The following is a 23172-nucleotide window of genomic DNA, read 5'->3' as shown; positions in this document are numbered from 1 at the left end:
AATGCCACTAAAAGCTTAATTTACTGTAGTGATCCTTGACTTGTCTGCCTTGTAACTTACTGAACTAACAATTTGAAATTAAAATCGCGAATCGTTTTTATATCTAGTTAGATTTGCCTATTTAGCCAAATTTTCCTAGCTCAGGTGTCCCGAACTAATTCTGAGTATAAAGCATGCTCAAGTGCATTTTCTTTTGAGTGTTTTGTTCTTTTGTTCTTTTTTTCTTTTGCATTTTTGTTTTGTTACTTGAGGACAAGAAACAAGTTAAATTTGTGGGAATTTGATCTACCACAATTCGTGGTGAAAAATTAGGTTCTTTTCTATATTTAATGAGCTTGTTTTCGACATAATTTTTTATTATTTTGATTAGTTTTATATTTTATTCTTTAATGTTTAATTTTGGTCAAATAAACGCTTTTACACATTTTTAGGTGGTTCGATGACCCATTAGACCAATTCGAGCCTAAGGTATGACTTATGGCCTACCTAAGTGTGCAGGACACTGTTTCAGGCCAAGGAACATAAGGGACGACTTCAGTGTTGTGACACCAACATGCAATGTCGCAACACCGAACATCGAAGTTACCAGGGATGAAACAGAGAGGCGACGTCGCGACGAGAGGGGCTTTGATGTCGTGACAATGCGACATAAACATGGACAAGTGCGCTCGCATTTTGGCAACTAATTAGGGTTTCTTTGTCTCGTCAAACCCTACTTGCTTCAAGGGTATTTAGCTGTGAAATAAAAAGGCTGTTGAGAGCAAAGAGGAAGATTTAGTTTGTGCTAATTTGGCCGATGACAAGGGTGATGATTTCTTGTTTGTGTCAACAAGTGAAAGCTCTGAGCTTACATCCGAGTGGATCCTAGATTTGGGGTGTACTTTCCACATGTGTCTCAATAGGGACTGGTTCTTCACATACAGTTCAGTTGAAGGTGGAGTTGTGCATAAGGGGAATGGTTCACCCAATAAGGTAATCAGTATTGGTATTATTCAGATCAGGATGCACGACGAGACAATTAGGACACTATCAGATGTCAAGCATGTGCCTAACGTAAAGAAAAATCTCATCTCCTTGGGAAATTTAGACTTGAAGGGGTTGTAGAATTAACATCGAGTCAAGCGAAATTAAGGTATCCCATGAGGCTCTCGCTTTGATGAAAAGTAAAAAGATTAGCAGTCTTTATGTTCTGGAAAGATCAACGGTGACCGGTGAAACAAGATGTCATCTGTTAAGGAGTCAAAGTTGACTTGTATGAAGCGGAAACAACTTGGTCATAGGAGGGAAAAATGTATAATCGTTTTGTATAAGAGAGGTTCTCTTTTTGATGCGGGTTTTCAAAAGATAGGCCATTACATTCATGGAAATCAGACTCGGGTCAGTTTTGATTTGGCAGTGCACAAGTCGAATACTAGAAGTCTTCTAACTTCTAAGCACAACTTTGAATCAATTAATATCATGTATAGTTCGAGATAGGCCCGTGGCAAGCTTTGGCAAAGAATGAGTTGTGGAAATACGAGTAAAGGTGGAGATTTTTGGAGTATGCCTCACATTTTTGGCTAAAACAAAATTGACGTCCTGACGAGGAAGAGGCGTCGTCCGGATGATGCAACCACCGACGTCCTGACGAGAAGAGACGTCTTGTCCCGAAAACGTGATGAAGTGCATCTCGAAAAGGCAGCAGCCATGTCACGACGAGGCGACATGTTATGCAATTTTCTCGGTTTTCTTCTTCCAGTCAAATTTTGATTATTTGTCCCATTCAAACTCTAATTAGTGTATGTTATTTTAATATTATTTGACCTACGAATTTAGCCTATAAATAGGCCATTTTCCATCCTAGAAAGATAACCCAATACATATTTAGGTATTAATTTTTACAAGCTTATAAATATGCAATCTACGAGGATTGTTGTTGGTGGACATCTGTAGATAGCTTCAAGCTAAGTCTTCAATAACCAAATAAACGTTTCTCCAATTTAATCTCATAATAATGCACATTCAAATAAAATAGATTGATAATGATGATTCACACCAGTAAACAAAAGAAATGACATTCTATATTTATTTATTAAATAAATAAGATCAAATGCTACCATATCATCAAAATGCTTATAAGTCATTCCAGATCTTGCATTTATCCAAAAACAATTTGCAAGGCAACCATTAATATCAATTTGAAGAGCATAGAAAAAATCTGATTTCTTTTATTAACAATCATAAAAGCAATCCAACAGTATGTGAACATCTCCTTTCTCCAATTGCTTGTGCCTTTTACAACTTACATATTTGAAAAGTTAGAAAACCCATCCCGTTAAAGCTTTGGTTGCGGTTTAGACCGAACGACGGCGCTTTGGTTCGTTAATTGTAATCGTTAACCCATTATTACAGTGGTTAATTTTTTACCCTCAATTGCCTGAGATTGTTCTTCGTCTTCAACACAATTTCCAGCTAAGGATCCGAATTCGAGTAATGTTTTTGTTTTCAAATTAAAACAAGTCGCTACTCTTGATTATGTTTGCAGTGCAATTTCATATATATATATTTTTCGGAGTAATTTAAGATTTGGTTCAAGATTTTTTTTAATTGCCTTATCGAATAATGAAGTGCAGGTGCTTATTTTTATATATAAAAAAAATGCATTTCGTATTGAGAATTTGATTTCAAGAGCAATCAAGAAGTAGCTGTCATTGAAATTGTTAGCTTTGAAAGCCTCGAAGCTTTTATAATTTTTTATGGTTCGATTGGCTCAATTGTTGTTGTGGAGAATTTCGAATTATATCCTCTGGCTCCATTTGGTTTTTAGTTTTTGCTATTTACATTTAAAGCAAAAAGTCCATTTCGAGTATGTAAAGAATTATAAATACATGTTTTCTTGGATTAGTTTTTTGTTGATTGCTTAAATCTGCATTGCATCTCATTGCTGATTAATTGTGCCATTTTACTCAATAATTTTGGATTTCTGTCATTTGTTCAAATTTCTGTTGAACTTGGATTGGATTTCAGCAGTAGAATGGACTTAGAATCTGTTCCTGTTAAAGCCTCTGATATTGAAACCCCTGCTGAAGCCGGTGGTGTTAAAGTGCCAGCTAGCACAGATGGTATCAAACACAACGACAAAGCTAACGAGGTGGAACCTCCTGTCAGAACTAACGACATCAAATCTCCTATCGAAACTTATGATGTTGAACCTCCAAAGGCCGGAGATAATGCATCTACTGATATATCTTCTTGGGGAAGAAAGTTCAAATTTCCAACGCTTATACCACCACCATAGTACTCTCAAGCTGGAAATGCCGGTACTTCACCTTTTGCACACTTCTCCAGTGGGCTTGGGTTTAAGTTGCAATCGAAGACTCAACCAATGGATAATAGTACAGAAAATACTTGTACAGCAACACAAGCTATTCTTCAATCATTAAAAAGGTTATATTTGACTCATCTTAGAGTCCAGTGAAGGCTGTTCAGGTCAAAGCATGCCATATTGTCTCCCAAAATAAACAAAGATACTAGGTAGCCTAATTGTATTATTAGTGGTGATATATTATTAATCAAAATGTGTGCTCTCCTAACTATGATGAGAAGTTCCTGTCTTTTACTTTTGTACATCTAATATGCTACCAGAGATATAATCATTTATATGCTGAAAAGACATTTTAGTGTATGATATACAGGAGGGAGAATTTGATTTGGATTTGACTTATATCACTGAGAATATAATGGGGTTTCCTGCTGGTGATCTAAGCTCAGGGCTTGTTGGATTCTTAGAGGTAAAAAGGTTTACCTGCTTTAGCCTTTAGAATGTCCAGTGTTATGGTTTATGGACTTAAATGTGATGCAGGGCTTCTGTCGTAATCACATGGAATAAGTGATCAAGTTTTTCGAAACACGTCACAAGGTAGGACTGGATTAGAACTTGGAAATATTTTCTACATTTTGGATAACATAATAATGCAGTTAAATATTTACTAAATCCACATAGAGACAGAAGAAGTTGTTCATTACTAGTGCTTACTGAGGTCTTAATTGTTGAAAGATTGAATGTCAGTGTTTGTCTCATTAAATTGGAGGTTCAGAGGCTAAATTGCAAGACTGAGCAAAAATAGAGACAAAAAATTCCAGTGTTATAGAAAGATAGTTGAATAGTAATATAATTCTCTTCCTTTCTTTATGTTTCTGCTTTTTTGCAGAATTAAAAAGTAAAGGTCAAAGTTTATTTTTGTTACTAGCCGGTAATAGCTCATTTTATAAGTTTTTGGATTGAACATACTTTGTGTTTGTTCTATGACTAGGTTTGCCTTGTCTTGCATTTCTGAAGCTCACTGAAGCGCTTGTTTTGTCACATATCTTACATCAATACTTTCTGCACAGGGGAGACACAGTTTACAACCTATGTCAGAAAGGTTGTATGATGCATCACTTTTTCAGGGGAAGGTGTATTCTTCATCTCTATATGTCCCCTAAAAACTGTGGTCTATGCTCTTCAACTTGTAAGATATCAATTTTAGAAATAAATAGATGCAAGGGCTTTAAGTTGTTTGCTTCTGTTACTATGTCATACAGTAGAAATGAGCAATCTTGGAAACTGCCTGTAATGTTTCCAATACAGAATGCTGGCGGTTATTATTAGATGATGCTATTGCCTACATTCTACTATGTTGGGATTTTACTAATACACATTTCTCCAGCCGCCCTTAAAACTAACATCTAAACTTTTTAGTTTTTACAGGTTGCAAGTTTCCCATTTAATGACCACAATTGCCCCCCACTTCAACTCATAAAATCCTTTTGTCAAAGTGCATACTCATGGTTGAAGGAGGATATAGGAAATGTGGTGGTTGTTCATTGTAAAGCTGGTATGGGAAGGACAGGATTAATGATTTGCAGTCTTCTTTTATTCCTTAAGGTTAGAGTTAATTATTTCCTCACTAAAAATCTGTGTTTTCTTTTTCCTGCAAAAACTTGTTTTCTTTTTTGGTTCCATTTGTAGTTCATTTTATGATTGTATTATCATTTGCTTTCGTCAGTTCTTTCTGACAGCTGAAGAGGACATCAACTACTTCAACAGGAAAAAGATGCATAGATGGGAGAGCTCTGGTTCTCCCTAGTCAGATTGTCAGTCATTACTAATATCTAATATCTCAAATCTTTTATTAGTTTGATTTTTTTTTTCTTAGTTTGAAATTTTTTAAGCCCTTTCTCATAGGTAATTCTTTTCCTACTTTGCATAGCGATATGTCAAATACTTTGAGCGTATCCTAACATGTTTCAATGGAGAAATTCAGCCTGGACGTAGGTATGTTTCATATCTGTTTACCCTCAATAATCTACTTAAGTTATTGATCTTCAGGTGCATGCTTAGGGCGGTCCAGCTTCACAAATGTCCTTACTAGATTAGGCCTTCCATTACTATCTCTAATCACAGTGGTATGCTTTGGTTTTCATGTAGTCCCTTTACAATTACAGTGTTGATCCTTTCAGCACTTTAATGATTGGGACCCCACCCCTTTCGTTGTTGCTCAAGAACCTTCTGTTCAGTTTTGTTGGGGTTATCAGTAGCAAAGGAAGAAAAAAAAACAGGGCACAGAACAAGGAAGCAAGATGCATGAAATATACTTACTTGCTCACAATCGTGCAATCGTGTAGCAAGGGAGCTTATGGCTGATAGCTCATTTTGCTCATTCATTCAACCAGAAAAAACAATACATTTATAACCAAATACATCACCAAATACTGCCTACTACCACTTAGTAGCCTAGTGTTAGTGTTAGAACAGAAGTAGACAAGCTCAGCTTGTGTCTTGTGCAATAAGCCTTGATGCTTGCTGAGCAAACAAACTATTTCGAGCAAAAGAAAAGAAGAAAAGCTAAGGAAAAATGGAGAACGTTTTGATGAACAAATCTGATTTCATTCATTAGTAAAAATAATGGCATAGTGCCAATACATAAACCAAGCAATTAGCTTGTCAAAAACAGCAAATGTTTACCTAATGGTTACCTAACACCACTAAGCGTTGAAACTTGAAGTAATTAACTTGTACATACAAGAAAAGCTAAATAAACAGCTTATCAATCAGCAAAATACATCAATCATCAACCTAACTTAGTTCAAAATGAACTAAAATACATTTCATTAACTAAGAATTACAAAATAAACAAAAACTTGAATAGTTGAGCTTGCTGCAATGACATCTGTTATGCCCGATCTTCTTGTCTTGCTGGTTTGCTTCAGTGCAGCATTCTAACCAACCTTCATCACTCCTCCTTGGTTTGCATAGTGCAAACACCTAATTTCCTTCTTAAACACTCGAACCTTGTGACATTAAGGGCCTTAGTTAGAATGTTAGCAAGTTGATCCTCTGAATTGCAATGAATCAGTTTCACCTCCTGTGCTTGCTCCATTTCTCGAACAACATGCAATTTAATACTGAAATGCTTTGTTCTTCCATGGAACACTGGATTCTTTGCAATTGCAACAGCAGATTCGTTTTCACAAAAGATCTCTATTGCTTCCCTTTGATGCACATTCAAACCAGCTAAGATTTTCCTTAGCCAAATGGCTTGGTTGACAGCACTTGCTGCTGCCACATACTTTGCTTCAGTAGTGGATTGAGCCACCAAGGTTTGTTTTTTTGAGCTCCAACAGAACATGACTGAACCAAGATTGAAACCATACCCTGAGGTGCTTTTCATATCATCTATCAAGCCTTCCCAGTCACTATCAGTATAGCCAACCAGCTTCAAATTTCCTTCTTTGCTGTACCTCAAACCATAGTTCAAAGTACCTTTGACATACCTGAGCACTCTTTTTGCAGCTTGAAAGTGTTTCTCATTGCAGCAATGCAAGAATCTTGAGAGTAAACTTACAGCATACATTATGTCTAGCCTAGTGGCAGTTAAGTATAACAAGCAACCAACTAGACTTTTGTAAGTTGTTTCACAAACCTTCTCAAAATTACCTTGGCTCGATAGTTTCTCTCCAATAGCGACAGGGGTTTTTGTTGCCTTGTTGTTTTGCATAGAGAACTTGGTTAGAATCTTCAAGGCAAAGCTTCTCCGACTTAGAAATATCCCATTCTGTGTTTGTGACACCTCCATTCCAAGAAAATAGGACATCTTCCTTAAATCAGACATTTCAAACATTTCCTGCATCTTGGTCTTGAAATCGACCAACATTGCTTGATCCCCTCCTGTCACCAGCAAGTCATTAACATACAGAGGCACAATGAGCTGTGTTTGTGTCCCTTCCTTCTTAACATACAGTGTTGGCTCACTCATGCTCCTGTCGAATCCCAAATCAACCAAGTAGCCATCGATCTTGCTGTATCAGGCCTTTGGAGCCTGTTTTAAGCCATACAAGGCCTTTTTTAGCTTGTACACCATGTGCTCTTTGCCAGCTATCTCAAACCCTTGTGGTTGTTCAACATAGATGTCTTCATCTAGGAAGCCATTCAAAAAATCTGACTTCACATCGAGTTGATAGATTTTCCATTTGAGCTGTGCTGCTAAGGCAATCAGCAGTCTGATGGTATCGAGCCTGGCCACTAATGCAAAGGTTTCCAGGTAGTCCAGGTCATATTTCTAACTGAACCCCTTGACAACTAACCTTGCTTTCAGTTTTTTCAAGCTTCCATTAGCATTTTGCTTGGCTTTGTACACCCATTTCACCCCAATAACCTTTCTTTTGACTGGTCTTTCAACCAATTCTCAAGTCTGGTTCTTCTCAATCATGCTGATCTCCTCAGCCATTGCTTGCTTCTACCCTTGCTGAGCTTCAGCCTCTTCAAAGTTGCTTGGTTCAGCTATAGCTACATGAGCCCTTTCGTAAATCTCAGCCAATGGTCTAGTTCCCCTGACTGGTTTATCATCAATGTTCATTTTAGGACCATTTTGGTCTGGCTCAGCTTGATCTGTAGCAAGATCTTCAGAAATTTCCTCTGGTTCATTTCTTTCCCAGTTCCAATATGATTTTTCATCAAACACCACATCCCTGCTGACTGACACCTTGTTTGCTGAAAGATCCAAAATCCTATGGCCCTTCTTGACAGTGCTGTAACCCACCAGAACACCAGGTCGAGCTCTTTCAGACAACTTATCCCTTTAAACAGCAGGCACATGTGCATAGCAAATGCATCTAAAGACCTTCAGGTGAGCCAGTGATGACTTGAATCCAAACCAGGCCTCAAATGGAGTCTTCTGAACCAAAGCCTTGGTTGGAAGCCTGTTTTGAATGTAGGCTGCAGTGTTAACTGCCTCTGCCCACAAAGCTTTAGGCAAATTCTTCTGAATTATCAAGCACCTAGCCATATCCATCAAGCTCCTATTCTTTCTTTCACTTACACCATTTTGCTGATGTGTATAAATGTTTGTAAGCTGATGTTTGATGCCTGCCTTATCACAAAAGGCTTGAAACTGAGCTAAGGTGTACTTAGTCCCATTATCAGACCTTATGATCTTTAGCTTGCGGCCTGTTTTAGTCTCAGCAGTAGTCTTGAATTTCCCAACACAGAGGCCACCTCTGATTTCTGTTTCAAGAAGTAAAACCAACAATATCTCGAGAAATCATCAATGAACAGTATGAAATACCTGCTTCCATTCAGAGACTCAGTCTTCATAGGACCACACACATCAGTGTGTACCAGTTGCAGTCTTTCAGAGGCTCTCCAGGCTTGATTCGAGGGAAATAGAAGTCTGGCCTGCTTGCCTAGCTGACACACTTCACACACTTCCTGGTTTTGAACTGAACTTATGAAATTTTCAGCCAAACCACTTCTGCACATGTTATCCATCGGTTTGTAGTTGGCATGTCCAAGTCTTTGATGCCAAAGCTTGGATTCATTTGTTGTAGTTGTATAGGCAGTGTCTGAGTCCTTTGTCCAATCAACCACAAAGCTTTTATCAGCCATAGGGACTTCCATGAGCTTGGATCCACTTGGATCACTAATTTGGCACTGGTTGTTCTTGAACACAACAGAATAACCTTTCTCCAGCAATTGAGCTATACTGAGCAGGTTCCTGTCAATTTCAGGCACCAAAAGCACATTTGAAATAACTTTGGAACCTGTGTAAGTGCATATCAGCACATTACCCATGCCTTCTGCTTTTATAAAGTGGCCATTACCTATCTTGACTTTGGTTCTGCAACTTTTGTCTAAGGATTTGAAGATAACAGCATCAGGTGTCATATGGTTGGTGCATCCACTGTCTAGGAGCCAACCAGATGAAAAACTCTCTTGAGCAGCTGAGCATGACACAACAAAGACTTGCTCTTCTTGGTTACTGTCTTCCTTGGCTACTCGAACCTCAGCCTTCATTTGTTGAGAATGGTTCTGCCTTGGTTTACCCTTGCTTTTGTAGCCTCTCTCAACATGACCCTTTTTCTTACAATGTTGACACAAAACATCTGATCTAAACCAGCATTTTTCTTATGGATGACCAGGCCTTTTGCCATGCCTACAAGTCTGATATTCTTTCCTTGCAGCATCGTACCTTGGCTTGTCTCTCCAGGCCTTCTTGCCTTTGTAGGCAGTATTTGTTTTTGCCTAAAAGACACCTTCTTGGTGCTCCTCCAGTCTGCTAGCTCTCCTCTGCTCTTGAGTATATAGAGCATTGATCAGCTCTGTCAAGGAGATGCTGGTCAGATCTCTTGAGTCTTCGAGGGATGAGATTTTTGCCTCATACCTCTTGGGCAAGGTTGAAATAGCCTTCTCCACTATCCTAGCTTCATTAAATTGCTCACCAAGGAGCCTTATGCTGTTTACCACAGCCATAATCCTGTCAGAATATTGCTTGACAGTTTCTTCTTCCTTCATATTCAAATTCTTGAAATCTCTCCTCAAATTTAACGACTGTTGCTGCCTTGTCCTCTCTGTTCCTTGAAACTCCTCTTTCAACTTGTTTCAGGCTTGCTTTGGTGATTCACAGGCCATAATCCTTGTGAAAATCACATCTGACACTAAGTTCTCGATGCAAGACATGGCCTTATGCCTCTTGGCCCTCTCATTAGCATGCTGTCTGATCTGAGCCACTGTTGGATTGACTCTAAGTGGCTCTGGTTCAACATCTGAGTTGACCACCTCCCACAGATCGAAAGCCTGCAGGTAAGTCTTCATTTTAACCACCCATATGTGATAGCCTTCTCCATTGAAGACTTGTGGTGCAGCTGGTGAAAAGTTTGATGAAGCCATCTTTTAAACAGCAGGCCCCTTAAGAAACATGCTCGAGATACCAATTGTTAGTGTTAGAACAGAAGTAGACAAGCTCAGCTTGTGTCTTGTGAAACAAGCCTCGATGCTTGTTGATCAAACAAACTATTTCGAGCAAAAGAAAATAAGAAAAGCTAAGGAAAAATGGAGAAAGTTTTAATGAACAAATCTGATTTCATTCATTAGTAAAAACAATGGCATAGTGCCAATACATAAACCAAGCAATTAGCTTGTCAAAGACTGCAAATGTTTACCTAATGGCTATACCTAACATCACTAAGCATTGAAACTTGAAGTAATTAACTTGTACATACAAGCAAAGTTGAATAAACAGCTTATCAATCAGCAAAATATATCAATCATCAACCTAACTTAGTTCAAAATGAACTAAAATACATTTCATTAACTAAGAATTACAAAATAAACAAAAACTTGAATAGTTGAGCTTGCTGCAGTGACATCTGCTATGCCCGAGCTTCTTGTCTTGCTGGTTTGCTTTAGTGCAACATGCTAACCAACCTTCATCACCTAGTAACTTGCAAAACATTGCTTGTACACACAAACAAGCCACCTAAACTAGTCATCAGCTTGTTCATTTTCAACTAAGTTTAATTACAATGCGACTACACAAAAAACTTGTTAATGCAGCATGCACAAGAGCTGCAACATGCAAATAGACTGCATACACTTTAACAAAAACATAATAGCAGCATGGTTGACCACTTTTCAACAAGTTTCACTCATTTTATGTTACACCTGCCTAATCTTCTTAAAGAGGTGGGCCAAATAAGCAAATACATCCTTGTCCAATTGCAATGCCAGAATATCCCTTTTTCCTTTTAGTGTTTCCATGTGAAGTATATACAAGATGATTCATTATTTTCTATATGTTGTAATTTTCCTTGAAGTTCATTTTTTGCAGATACGATAACAGCTGAGTTTTTCTCATCTCAAGAATTTTGTTCTCTACAGCAAAGCATCCAAAAACTAAGAATTTAATGGTGATTTTATCTCTTAAAGTGATACGATTTTGTTAATACCAGTACTCTCTACTAATACTTTTCAATTACAGCTAGAAGATTTATGGATTAGGACACCTAAGAAAGGAATAGTGATTTTTGCTCTGCCACGGGGAACTGGTCTTGCGGAATTGACGAGTGACTTCAAAATCCATTTCCACAACCTCAAGGAGATTTCTACTGGTCTGTAATGTTTCTGTGTTTTATATCTTAAAATAGCTTTGTCCAATTGATACTTCTTGTTTTCCCTTTTCTGTTGGTTAAATACAACAATGATAGAGAATAGAATGATACTGGAAGCCTCTGATATTGATGGTTTTAATAAGGTAAATGACATAAGGATACATGTTTCTTCAGTTTGCTAATAGTTTTTTGTATACCTTTTTATTTCTCTTTCACTTTGCCTTTCATTTGTTTCCTCTTACTGAACTGTAAATTTTGTCCTATAGATAGGTTCGCCTTATCCTGGATTCAAGATTGAATTGGTAATGATACACTATGAGGGCACGGTAGAGACAACTAAAGCTAATTTTGCCAATAAAGGAACGGAGGGTGATTCAGGTTTTGCCAAGGGAGGAGTCTCAGCCAATTTGAACCAAAGCAAACCTTCTGAAAGTAGCAACAATGATAACTTATTCTCATGGAGACAAAAGCCTGACTCAAGCTGGTGCCGGAATCGGACCTATGGTCTCCAGCCATCTATCTTACCCCAAACCTGAGCAAATAGGGACATCAAAAGATGGTACTTATCAGCAATCCGTCAAAAACCAAGAACCTTCATTCAGTAATGCTTCCAAAGATATAGGCAACAATGGAGTTGACAAAGCTTCTTCAGGACTTCAAATCCCCATCACAGAGTCGATGGGGCCAGTGATATCCAGGCTATGTCTGCTGATGCCTCGTCATCAGTTTTGGAGATGAAGAAGATTTTGAAAGTGAATGATCCTAGTTTCTTCACCAACTATGATAAGATCTAGTTCAAAATACTTGATTCATTGCGTTTATTCATTCATTTTTATTGAGCAAAGAGTTGATGTAACTAGCCGGATGCCACCATAAATAATATTGAGGGAATCCTTGCCAATTTGTTTTCCATTATCTTTCATTCAAAGTTTTCGGATTTCCTAGAAAAAAGATTCTAAATCTTATAAAGCTTTCGTATGCTAGAGAAACATTGAAGAGAACTTTCACCATGTAAGTAGAAAAAGAAAACTAGATGTTCATGAAAGAAGTACTTACCTATCTTTCACCTCAGTGATTCTGCTCTAAATACTACCCCTAGTCTAAGCTGATTTAATTGAAGTTCTAGAAAATTTACAGTATTGATTAAATGCAACTATATGGACACCCCTCCATCTTAGAATGTAAAACCCCCAATGATGAGCATAATATTAACAAAAACTTTTGACCTTGTGAGAGAGGTGGGTTGTATTAGATGACTAAGATTTTTCTTAGATATTCTAAGAGTGTATGTCAATCTTTTTGATGTTTTAGCTTGACAGAGCAGTTATAAGCGGGCAAGCATGATGCACCTAATGTGTCAGTTTGTATTTGGTTAGGTGATACAATCTTTTTGATGTAATACTTGCTGAAGTTTTAGGATATGACTAACCACTGCAACAGCAGTGGTCTTTTGTATATTTTATGCACAAAAATTTTAATGGAAGATAAACTATTCAGTTTTAAATTTTTTCTGGTTTTGTTTTCTTTTCCAGCTCTCTTTTATCCTGTTCCATAAATTAACATGGTATCTAGAGCTTAAAAAAATTGATCTTGAGGGACTGTGTGTGAGCTGAAAAACCAGAATAAAATCTTCTTCTACACTAAAAACTTCTTAGAACCTGATATGGCTTCCAGTAGCTTTGCAACCCCAAATCCTCCAGTATTCACAAGAGAAAACTACCCTATTTGGGCAGTGAAGATGAAGGCATACTTGAGGGATTTTGACCTGAAGGAAGATGTAGAAACAAGTAGAGATGTGCCTCTTAAGAGCAAATCCAACTATTACTCAAATCAAGCAACACAATGAGGAGGTAGCTAAGAATACAAGGCTCTCTCTTGTATTCACTCTACTGTAACAGATGTGATTTTCACAAGGATAATGACCTATGAAACTGAAAAGGAAGCATTGGACAAGCTCAAGGAAGAGTTCTAAGGAAGTGACAGAATGTGGCAGATTCAACTGCTGAATTTGTGGAGAGAGTTTGAGGTTCTAAAGATGAAAGAGTCAGAGACTGTTAAGGAGTATTCTGATAGGCTTATGAAAGTCGTAAATCAAATCAGGTTGCATGGGGAGGAGTTGCCGGACAAGAGGATAGTTAAAAAGGTGATTGATACGGCCATGCCCTGAGCACACTCTTGGACCAGCTCTCAAAGCGTTGCTTGCAATCCTTTGCATGTTGAATTAGTTCGATTCTAGCTCGTTGAGCTCATTTCAGCTCGTTTCCAGCTCAATGAGTTTGTTTGCTCGTTTTGAGCTTACTTTAATTTCTATAATTTAGTTGTTGGAATAAAATAAATGCCAATTAGTTTATTCAGCTTAAATAATTAAATTGCATTTTAATTCTGGACGTTTTAATTAGAAGTGTTTAAATGTGTCTAAAGTTGAGACAAATTAATTTCGTGTTTTTAATTAATTTGTCTTAGCTGCTGTTGAGTTTAATTTGAGTCTTAATTAATATTTGTTTTTAATATGTCTAGCTACATCATTTTAATGTGTCTTTAGCTGAACATTTTAAATGCATGTTTTTAATATGTCTTAGTTAGTACATAATTTAAAAGTGTTCAGCTCATTACATCCATTTAATGTGTCTTGCTGCCAATTTAATATGTCTTAGTTCAGTCGAATTAATGTGCAGGTTTAAAATGTCTTAAGCTTGCTGCTGATTTTATTGTGTGTGTTTTAATGTGTCTTAAGCTAATTAAATTGTTGAATTTATTAGGTGTAGCTACATACATGAATGGCATGAATGCAAGGTGGGCTGCTAATTGAAATGCCCAAGCAACTCTTCGTGCATATCAAGGGACAAGTGAGCTGCTAGTTTCTCTTCCCCAAGCTGCCTCATCGTGTACTCCAACAACCCTAAACGTGTTCACACTTGCTGGAGGTTTCATTTATACTCATGACTATTCGGTCACTTGCTTTCACACACAAAGGCTTCTCAATTTCGTTGGTTCACACTCCATGGCTATTGAAGTGCCCTAAGCTGCTATTTAAATTCCAAGACTACTCAGATCTTCAAGGCAGCTCATTCAATCACTTTGACCGAACCTAATTAAGGCCATTCAGCTCATTTTAGCTCCTTATTAATTGACAACAATTTCAGCTGAATAAAGACACTCTAGAAGCTGCCCATTGACTTTCTCCATGCTCAAGGAACCTTCAAGGGACGTTTTAGGAAGGTGCCAAGAAGTTTCAGCTCATTAAGTTGCTGCATGTTGTCCATTTGGCTACCCAAAGTGCCTATTCGGCTTGCCTAATTCTCTAACTATAAATACTTAGCTATTTCATTGTATTTCAGACTTTTGAACCTTTCGATTAATGTTTATACATTTTGAGTTTTTCAACTCTCTTATTTCTTTTTAGACTCAAGTAGACTTATCTAGCTTGCTAGTGGCGTCTTCCTTATTTCTTCGAACTTATCACTCAATCCCGAGTGTGGCGTTCAACCATTTGATACCTCTGGTTCCTAACTCTTATAGTTAGCGGGTCAAGGTCCTTTTCATCACCTTTAAGTGTCTTATAAGATTCGGGTTAGTACTCCATTTTAGTACTGGTTCCTTCTTGACCTTAAAGCCATTCAAGCCAACCACAAATCCTTCTTCAAATAACCTTTAGCCTCTTCACTTAACCAAATCCTTACATATCATACTTAGCCATCTTGAACCTATTTTGGAAGCTAAATACCACACTTAGCTAAATTTAACCCCTTTATTTTAAATCGAACGATACTTCTCATTTTAACGATTGGGCACATTAACGACTCGACTCACATCACCGAGCCAGTTTGCATCAGTTCTGGTTAGTATTCCAGAGAGGTTTGAGACTTTGAGTAAAAAATTTTCTCTCTAGAAGACTCAAAAGAAATCTCAAAACTTACCTTGACAGAAGTTGTAAATGCTCTTCAAGCTTTGGAGCATAGAAGGGCTATTAGGTTTGAGGAGTCAACTGAAGGAGCTTTTCAAGCAAAGCTCAAAGACAAACATGGCAGCAACAATTCTAGAAATAAGCAATCTGGTGAAAGAAAAAACAAAGAGAAGAAAGAAGGAGATGACCACAGGCAGGAAAGCAAAAAAGGAAGGTATCCACCTTGTTCTTATTGCAAGAAAAGAAATCATATTGAAAAGTTTTGCTGGTTTAGACCAGGGGTAAAATGTAGAGCTTGTAATCAACTTGGAAATGTGGAGAAGGTTTGAAAAAACAAAGCAAATCAAAAGGGCCAAGCTCAGGTTGCTGAAAAGCTCGAGCAAGAAGAAGAAATTTTCTTCGTAGCTACTTGCTATGCTGCAAATAGTGGAACAGAAACATGGCTGGTGGATAGTGGATGCACCAATCATATGACTCATGATGCAAGTCTCTTTAAGGAGTTGGACAAGTCCTATTTCTCCAAGGTGAAGATTGGAATTGAAGAGCTTGTGGATGTCAAAGGGAAAGGAATGATTGAAGTCAAAACTTCTTCAGGTACAAAGTTTATTTCTAATGTTCTATTTGTACCTGATATAAGCCAAAGCTTGTTGAGTGTGGGAAAAATGTTAGAAAAGAACTATGTTCTGCATTTTCAAGATATGTCATGTTTCATTTTTGATCCTACTGGTTCTGAATTGATGACAGTCAAAATGAAGCACAAAAGTTTTCCTATAGAATGGAAACAATCAGATTTGAAAGCTTATGCTAGTGTAGTGGATGATTCTATCTTATGGCATAAAAGACTTGGGCATTATAATAATTTAGCTTGAGATATATGCATGCAAATAAACTTGTTAAAAATCCACCTGTTATCTACGACAAAGCTGATGTATGTGTTGCATGTCAATTTGGAAAGCCAAAAAAGCTTCCCTTCTCACATAAACGCTGCTCAAGAGCTACAGAGAAGCTACAACTAGTGCACACCGATGTGTGTGGACCTATGAGTACTCGATCTCTTAATGGAAGAATGTACTTTCTCTTATTTGTGGATGACTACACTAGAATGTGCTGGGCATATTTTCTCAAACAAAAATTAGAAGTGTTTGAGGCATTCCAAAGGTTCAAGAGCATGGTTGAAGTTGAATCAGGATGTCTAATAAAGAAATTGAGATCTGATAATGGGACTGAGTACAACTCAAGGGGATTTGCTAGTTTCTGTCAACAAGTTGGAATTCAGCAACAATTAACTGTTCCTTACACTCAACAAACTGGAGTGAGTGAAAGGAAAAACAGAACAATCATGGAGATGGCTAGATGTTTGTTGTTTGAAAAGGATCTTCCAAAAGTATTTTGGGCTGAGGCTGTGAACCGAGAGCTGGATTCATGAATTTCAATTGATATAACTTGGACGTAATATATTCTGAGTATGGAATCAAACAGTGATCGAAGTTCTGTATGCCAGAGAAACATTGAAGAGAACTTTCACCATGTAAGTAGAAAAAGAAAACTAGATGTTCATGAAAGAAGTACTTACCTATCTTTCACCTCAGTGATTCTGCTCTAAATACTACCCCTAGTCTAAGCTGATTTAATTGAAGTTCTAGAAAATTTACAGTATTGATTAAATGCAACTATATGGACACCCCTCCATCTTAGAATGTAAAACCCCCAATGATGAGCATAATATTAACAAAAACTTTTGACCTTGTGAGAGAGGTGGGTTGTATTAGATGACTGAGATTTTTCTTAGATATTCTAAGAGTGTATGTCAATCTTTTTGATGTTTTAGCTTGACAGAGCAGTTATAAGCGGGCAAGCATGATGCACCTAATGTGTCAGTTTGTATTTGGTTAGGTGATACAATCTTTTTGATGTAATACTTGCCGAAGTTTTAGGATATGACTAACCACTGCAACAGCAGTGGTCTTTTGTATATTTTATGCACAAAAATTTTAATGAAAGATAAACTATTCAGTTTTAAATTTTTTCTGGTTTTGTTTTCTTTTCCAGCTCTCTCTTTTATTCTGTTCCGTAACTTAACAGGTTGATGGATCGCATCAAATCGAAGGCTTTAAACATAATCTTAAAAGACCACCATGCTTAGCCCTTTTGACCTTGTGATGGCTAATGGGCTGTCATATTACATCAGGTAGTCTTTTTCCAGGATTTGGATCCATTTACCTACGCTTGCTGTCAAAAGTTACAAACTCAGACCAAAATGCCTGAAAGTTCGGGGCTAATTGAACACACACATCAAATCCAGGGGCTTAACATTTTTTGGTTATAACACAACATGCAGCAAGTAATTCTCTTCTCTAGATACTATGTCGTTGGAAGGTTTACCTTACCCCCTAAGAAACCGATATTTAGCAGGTTTAGATTCTCTTAAAGTATTCCTAGTTTGATTTCAATGATTGCTAGTACAAAATGAGAGGAGCTTATCAGCTATTGTATCCACTTTCTTGAACCACTGGCCAAATGTTTCTTTATGATATATCACACACAAAGATCTATACATGCGTAGATACATACATATATATATATATATATATTAGTTTCTTAATTGTAAAATTGGTTCAAAATCTACTGAACAATGAAGATATATAGTTACATGCCCATGACTGCTGGTATTTTCAAGTCTTTCTTTGGGAGGGTCGGCTAGATTATGCCTGTAAGCAAAATAAAGAAAATAGGACTAACTAGGCCATTGAAAGCATTCTTTAAACCCAGAATTTAGTTGCGTAAAGTTTATCTTGCCTTGTTAGAGATATTGCTGGATAGCCAATCAAGACCTTCATAAAGTCCTTGCCCAGAGCTGGCACAAGTAGCTTGGATGTACCTATATCAGTTTCCAAAAATGCCTACTATTAGAAGAAACTAAAAATTCTATTATTTGTATTTAGTAATTTACATTTGGCTGTTAAGATGGTGTTAGGTTCTAGTTTAATTCATATCTTTGAAGTTAAAATGATCAAATTTTTGCTGTGTTAGTTGGTGATAAGTATAGTATATGTATAGACTATAGGCTAATGAGTTGGTTGATTTAACACTTAGAATTTACCAACGGCGTTGGCGAAGTGAATGCAGGCCAAGTTTGTCCGTGATTTCAGAAACGGTCATGGCATTTGGGAGATCTTGCTTGTTTGCAAAGACAAGTAAGGTTGCATCACGCAGTTCATCCTGCAAGAAGAAAATTAGTTGAGCCTATTTTGCACACTGCAAATCTTACAGAGTAAACAACCAATCAATAACGTTTTCATCAATGTTTTTATAAAAATTAGCCCCCGACACTGAGTCCGACCGAACAAAATTGTAAAGAGTTCACAAAGTTGAAAGAAATTATGAACCTCGCTGAGCATCCTGTGAAGCTCATCTCTAGCTTCTGATACCCTTTCTCTGTCATTACTATCCACCACAAAAATAAGGCCCTGAGTATTCTGAAAGTAGTGTCTCCATAGAGGTCGTATCTATAAAGCAAAATATGAAACAGTTACCCTTAATTCGTAGGTACTAGCTAACAGAGAGGTCGGATTTCTATGATTATGAAAGAGTCATCATTTGTATTCATATGCTTATTTACTACCTTGTCTTGTCCCCCAACATCCCAGACAGTGAAGCTAACATTTTTGTACTCAACTGTTTCCACATTAAATCCTGGATTAGAAAAAAAAAAGCCATGTTAGACACAAGATTGTTCCATTGGGTTTTGTCAATTCCTATATTTGCTTGAATTGAGACCAGGAAGATGATGTTCTGACACCAAATGCATGATCAATGAAAGGTAATAAGACATATACTTTAAACATCTAATTAGAGGCTAGAATTAGATTAAGAAATCTAATGAAAACTCAATTGAAACTCAGTGTTCCCATTTATTTTAAGGTTTTAATACCAATGGTTGGTATGGTAGTAACAATCTCTCCAAGCTTCAACTTGTAAAGGATTGTTGTTTTGCCAGCAGCATCCAGTCCCACCATCAATATCCTCATTTCTTTCTTTGCAAAAAGCATCCTCACCAATCTAGATATTGCCATTCCCATGGCTGCAACTCTTATTTTTAACTACATGGAAGAAAAGACTATAAATTATTATATATATATAAAGATGCCATGAAAGTAGTAAAAAAACATAAACCGTTTGAATGAAAAATGGGTTCACAGACCTGAAAATATTGGAGCAGGAACAAGTTGTGAGTATAGATGGTGAGGAATAAGTGGTAAAGCAAAGGGAAATATATGGCTGGATAGTGGATGCTTTAAAACCAATGAGAGACGTGGACTGTGGTATCAAACAAAGAATAGGATTCGCAAGACAAATGGTGAAGAATAAAGGGAACTAACTTTGTTTTTGCTTTTGGTGATGTGTAAATTGACAAATGTACTTTGAGAATGAATTCCGAAGGCAAAATTCAAAGATGAAATCAGATTCCAATTGGAAAAGCGAAGGAATGTTATGTTTCTATGCTTGTGGCAATAATATCTTTAGGCACAACAGAAAAGAATAATATACAGGATGTGGAGGCAACGCATTGCATATTTGATAAACATTTAAGCACATTGTGTACTTAGAAGACAAACATAGAAGTATTGCTCAAATACCCTATACAAAATATAAATCATAAAGTCTTAATACCCTCCCAAAACAATGAAAATTGTAAGCGGTTCTGAAGTCGGAAGGGTAATCTTTTGTTCCATTTACTTTTGAGATATTGCATCTTTTGCGGATTCCAGTGCCAATGTGGCAGCGGCAGCGGCACTGGTGAGGACGCCACCGCTGGTCTTTTGGTTGGTTGGTGGATGCTGGTGAGTTACTTGCACGGCCTTCATCTCTGGACCCTTCCTTGCTACATCACCTTCTGCATTTGTGGTCTCAAACTCCTGTTTCAAAGGAAAATGCATTTTAAAAATAAAATCTGAATTTAAGATGAAACATTAAGAAGAAGCTAGAAATATAAAAGAAAAAAGCAAACAATACCTTCCTAGATTGGATGTTCATATTGAATGTGAAGAATCTTAGTTAAGATATTGGATTTGGATATTAAAAAGTAAATGAGAATATTTATTTACATAAATAAGGTGTAAATGGAATGACAGTGAGACATGGGTGATGAATGCTTGGTCTCCAACACCAATTAGGTGCCGAAAGTAGAGGATCTAACATCAAGTGCACACTTACACTTGTTACGCCCTCTTATATTACTCATTTTTTCTTTTTCTAGATATAACATGTCCGAGCAAATTAAAACCCCTTGACATAAAATTTGACTAGGCCTTCATATTTGATTTGTAAAAATAAAGACATGTGAATATCTTGTAAAAATAACTTATTAGTTAACCAAACCAACTGACCCCAACTCCTCATAAATTAAACAAAAGAAATGGATTGGGTCAGAAGTCAACAGTAAATCTTAGTTAATGTCACACACCAAGACGAACTGGTTCATGTTAACACAAAATTTGAAACAAAAATAATAATAAAGAAAGAAATAAAACCCGAATGCCTATCATCAGTCAATCAGTACATACATTTCTGTTTTCTATCTACAGAGATAGATTCCAATTTGGTCTATTTATTGATTGTTTATCGGTGTTGATAATAGTGTGTGGAAACTGGGATTTTGTCAACGATTTGTAAGGCTTCTTTCATTGTGGGTCTCTTTTGTGGGATTGGGGATGCAAAGCAGCAAGCCCTCCTCTTTGCCTTCCAAATCGCCACGAATTGCCGCATCAGCCATCCTCAACGCCTTGTTTTTGTCTTCAACTACAATCCCATTTCCCTACCCCTACTCATCCACAACCACCACTTTCCCCGTCAGGAGCTCCAGCAGTATGACCCCAAATGCAAACACATCCCACTTGGGGTTTGGCTTCAGGCTCCCAAGTGACTCTGAGGCCTGGTAGGGTGAAACACTCAACAAACTCGGGCTTGGGCTTGGACTTGGGCTAGGTTCGGCTAAGTGTAACATCCTCATGCTTGACTCGAACATCAAGTCAAGCAGTAAGATTTTACATTCGTTGCCAAATCAACTTCAAAGATTTTTATACAAAAATTCTACCTAATCAAGTAAATAGTATAATTTGAGGTTAATATAAAATATTGATTTCATCTTAAACTTTAATCGAGCTTTCGTCAACTCTTTCAACAGTATATAAGCCATTTAGGACCTATTTGCATACTTTTTTTATCTTTAGGGACATGTAACAATTTATTTCAAATGTTTTACAAAGTGCAAAAGTGGTTTTAGGAGAGTCTATCGTTACTCTCTGCATGGTGTCCATATCTTAACTCAGGTATCGATACCTTTGTCTAGTATCGATACCAGTTGAGCTTTGAAGTTCAGAAAATTCAAACAAATACAACAAATATTGATACACTAACTGAAATATCAATACATTCCACAAAGTATCGATAATATGTCCCTGGTATCCATACCAAAATATGGATCGATGTTCTTAAATAAGAGATATTCACTTTGGGTCAATTTGCACCTTATACTCTAGCATCTGTTATTTATCAAAGAGTAACGATATATGTTCAAGATACAAAATTTATTATCAAATATTATTATCCAACAACTCATTTCTCAAATCAGTTGATATTTCCTTAATGAATCCCATATACATTCCTTTAATACTAAAGTCTATTGAATTAATACAATTATTAAAGTTTTACAAATAAATCCATTAAAAGTCTTGTACTTTCAAAATTATTTTACCCTTGCTACATTCCATATCTATTATCAACCTTTACCATATGATTTATCAATTAGGACTTCCTCAATTCATCTTATATCAATTATTCACTTAATATCTCAATAATGTTTTTGAATTTCATTTATGTATTAGCAAAATCCTTCATTTGCAATAATTTCTTTACATTATAAATTCTCCTATTATTTTCCCCTCCTCTCCAATCTACGTCCTTAATGTTTTTATATATTTATGAATCTTTGGCTCTTAACATATCATGCCTATGGGGCATTAATTAAGGTTTCTCCAATTACACACATGATTTTATCAAAATTGTCCATTTGAGTGATAGTCACTATATTATTTATTTCTTAGTCACTATATTATCGAAATTTTCTTAAGCCAATTAATACAATTTTTCTTCAAATATTCCCTATTTTGCTACGAGACAACTCGACCTTTCTTCACTAAAATTAATTATCTTTCAAGACAAGACTCAGATTATGTTTCTGTTTATTTCCTTGAAAATAGACTCATTAAACTTTTAAGAATATAAATTTCATCACCTAAACATGTTTTTACAATTTATAATGATTTTCAAAGTGAGAATAAGGAACCCAAAATCATTCGAGAACCCAAAATCATTCGATATTGTCTCACAAAATTAATATATCTCATAATCTACAATTCCATTGATTGCACCATTTCTTCTATACAAAACTAGACTTATTAAAATTTAGTTTCATTTTTTTCAACCTCTAACTCAATTTCTATAATTTTTGGTGAATTTTCAAATTTAAACCACGTTGCTATTCAAAAACTGCTTTTGATGTTGATGTTTACTTTTCATGGTTCTTTTCATTACTTTCATTTAAACATACATAGTCATTATACTTTTGGTTATTATTCAATTTAATCCTTAAAACTCACATATCTTTAACATATAGTTTTATCATAACTTATCCTATTTTAATTATAAATTTCACAACTTTACAATTTACTCTCTAATATCATGAAAATTCATCATTTAATATAATTTACTTTAATACCACTTTATAATTAATTCACTAACACTCAACATTGCATTTAAACTCCCTAACACAATAATTTATTTTACACACAAACTTTTGCACA

The 23172-nt window shown here is 36.4% G+C and overlaps 1 protein-coding gene and 1 pseudogene across 3 annotated transcripts; one reads left to right on the top strand and one right to left on the bottom strand.

The window, feature by feature from the left end:
• Positions 1-2166: 2166 nt before the first annotated feature.
• On the top strand, positions 2167-13142 carry LOC105803958 (phosphatidylinositol 3,4,5-trisphosphate 3-phosphatase and protein-tyrosine-phosphatase PTEN2A-like; annotated as a pseudogene).
• Positions 13143-17807: 4665 nt separating this feature from the next.
• Positions 17808-19576, bottom strand: LOC105803960 (ADP-ribosylation factor 2). Of its 3 annotated transcripts, XM_012636423.2 has the most exons (7): positions 19512-19576; positions 19242-19410; positions 18933-19003; positions 18697-18816; positions 18411-18529; positions 18107-18188; positions 17808-18018 (listed from the first exon to the last, which is right to left on the bottom strand). In XM_012636423.2, exons 2-7 carry the CDS (start codon positions 19387-19389, stop codon positions 18013-18015), a joined length of 546 nt encoding a protein of 181 aa, XP_012491877.1. In that variant the 5' UTR covers positions 19390-19410; positions 19512-19576; the 3' UTR covers positions 17808-18012. The 3 variants fall into 3 exon arrangements, with proteins under 3 accessions (XP_012491877.1, XP_012491875.1, XP_012491876.1); XM_012636421.2 differs by having other exon boundaries at positions 17808-18188; XM_012636422.2 differs by having other exon boundaries at positions 17808-18188; positions 19242-19427; positions 19512-19551.
• Positions 19577-23172: the final 3596 nt, after the last annotated feature.

Source organism: Gossypium raimondii, chromosome 11, assembly GCF_025698545.1.
Source record: "Gossypium raimondii isolate GPD5lz chromosome 11, ASM2569854v1, whole genome shotgun sequence".
NCBI lineage: Eukaryota > Viridiplantae > Streptophyta > Magnoliopsida > Malvales > Malvaceae > Gossypium > Gossypium raimondii.
The sequence above is the reverse complement of the archived record's forward strand: the minus strand, read 5'-3'. Positions and strand labels throughout refer to the sequence as shown.

What these genes read in the sequence shown, in the direction of transcription:
- LOC105803960 (XM_012636421.2), bottom strand. Translation starts at nt 19,389, where the DNA reads ATGGGAATGGCAATATCTAGATTGGTGAGGATGCTTTTTGCAAAGAAA. An exon ending in TACTACCATACCAACCATTG is followed by an intron (nt 19,004 to 19,241) that starts GTATTAAAACCT and finishes TTTCTAATCCAG; the next exon opens with GATTTAATGTGGAAACAGTT. An exon ending in TTCACAGGATGCTCAGCGAG is followed by an intron (nt 18,530 to 18,696) that starts GTTCATAATTTC and finishes TTCTTCTTGCAG; the next exon opens with GATGAACTGCGTGATGCAAC.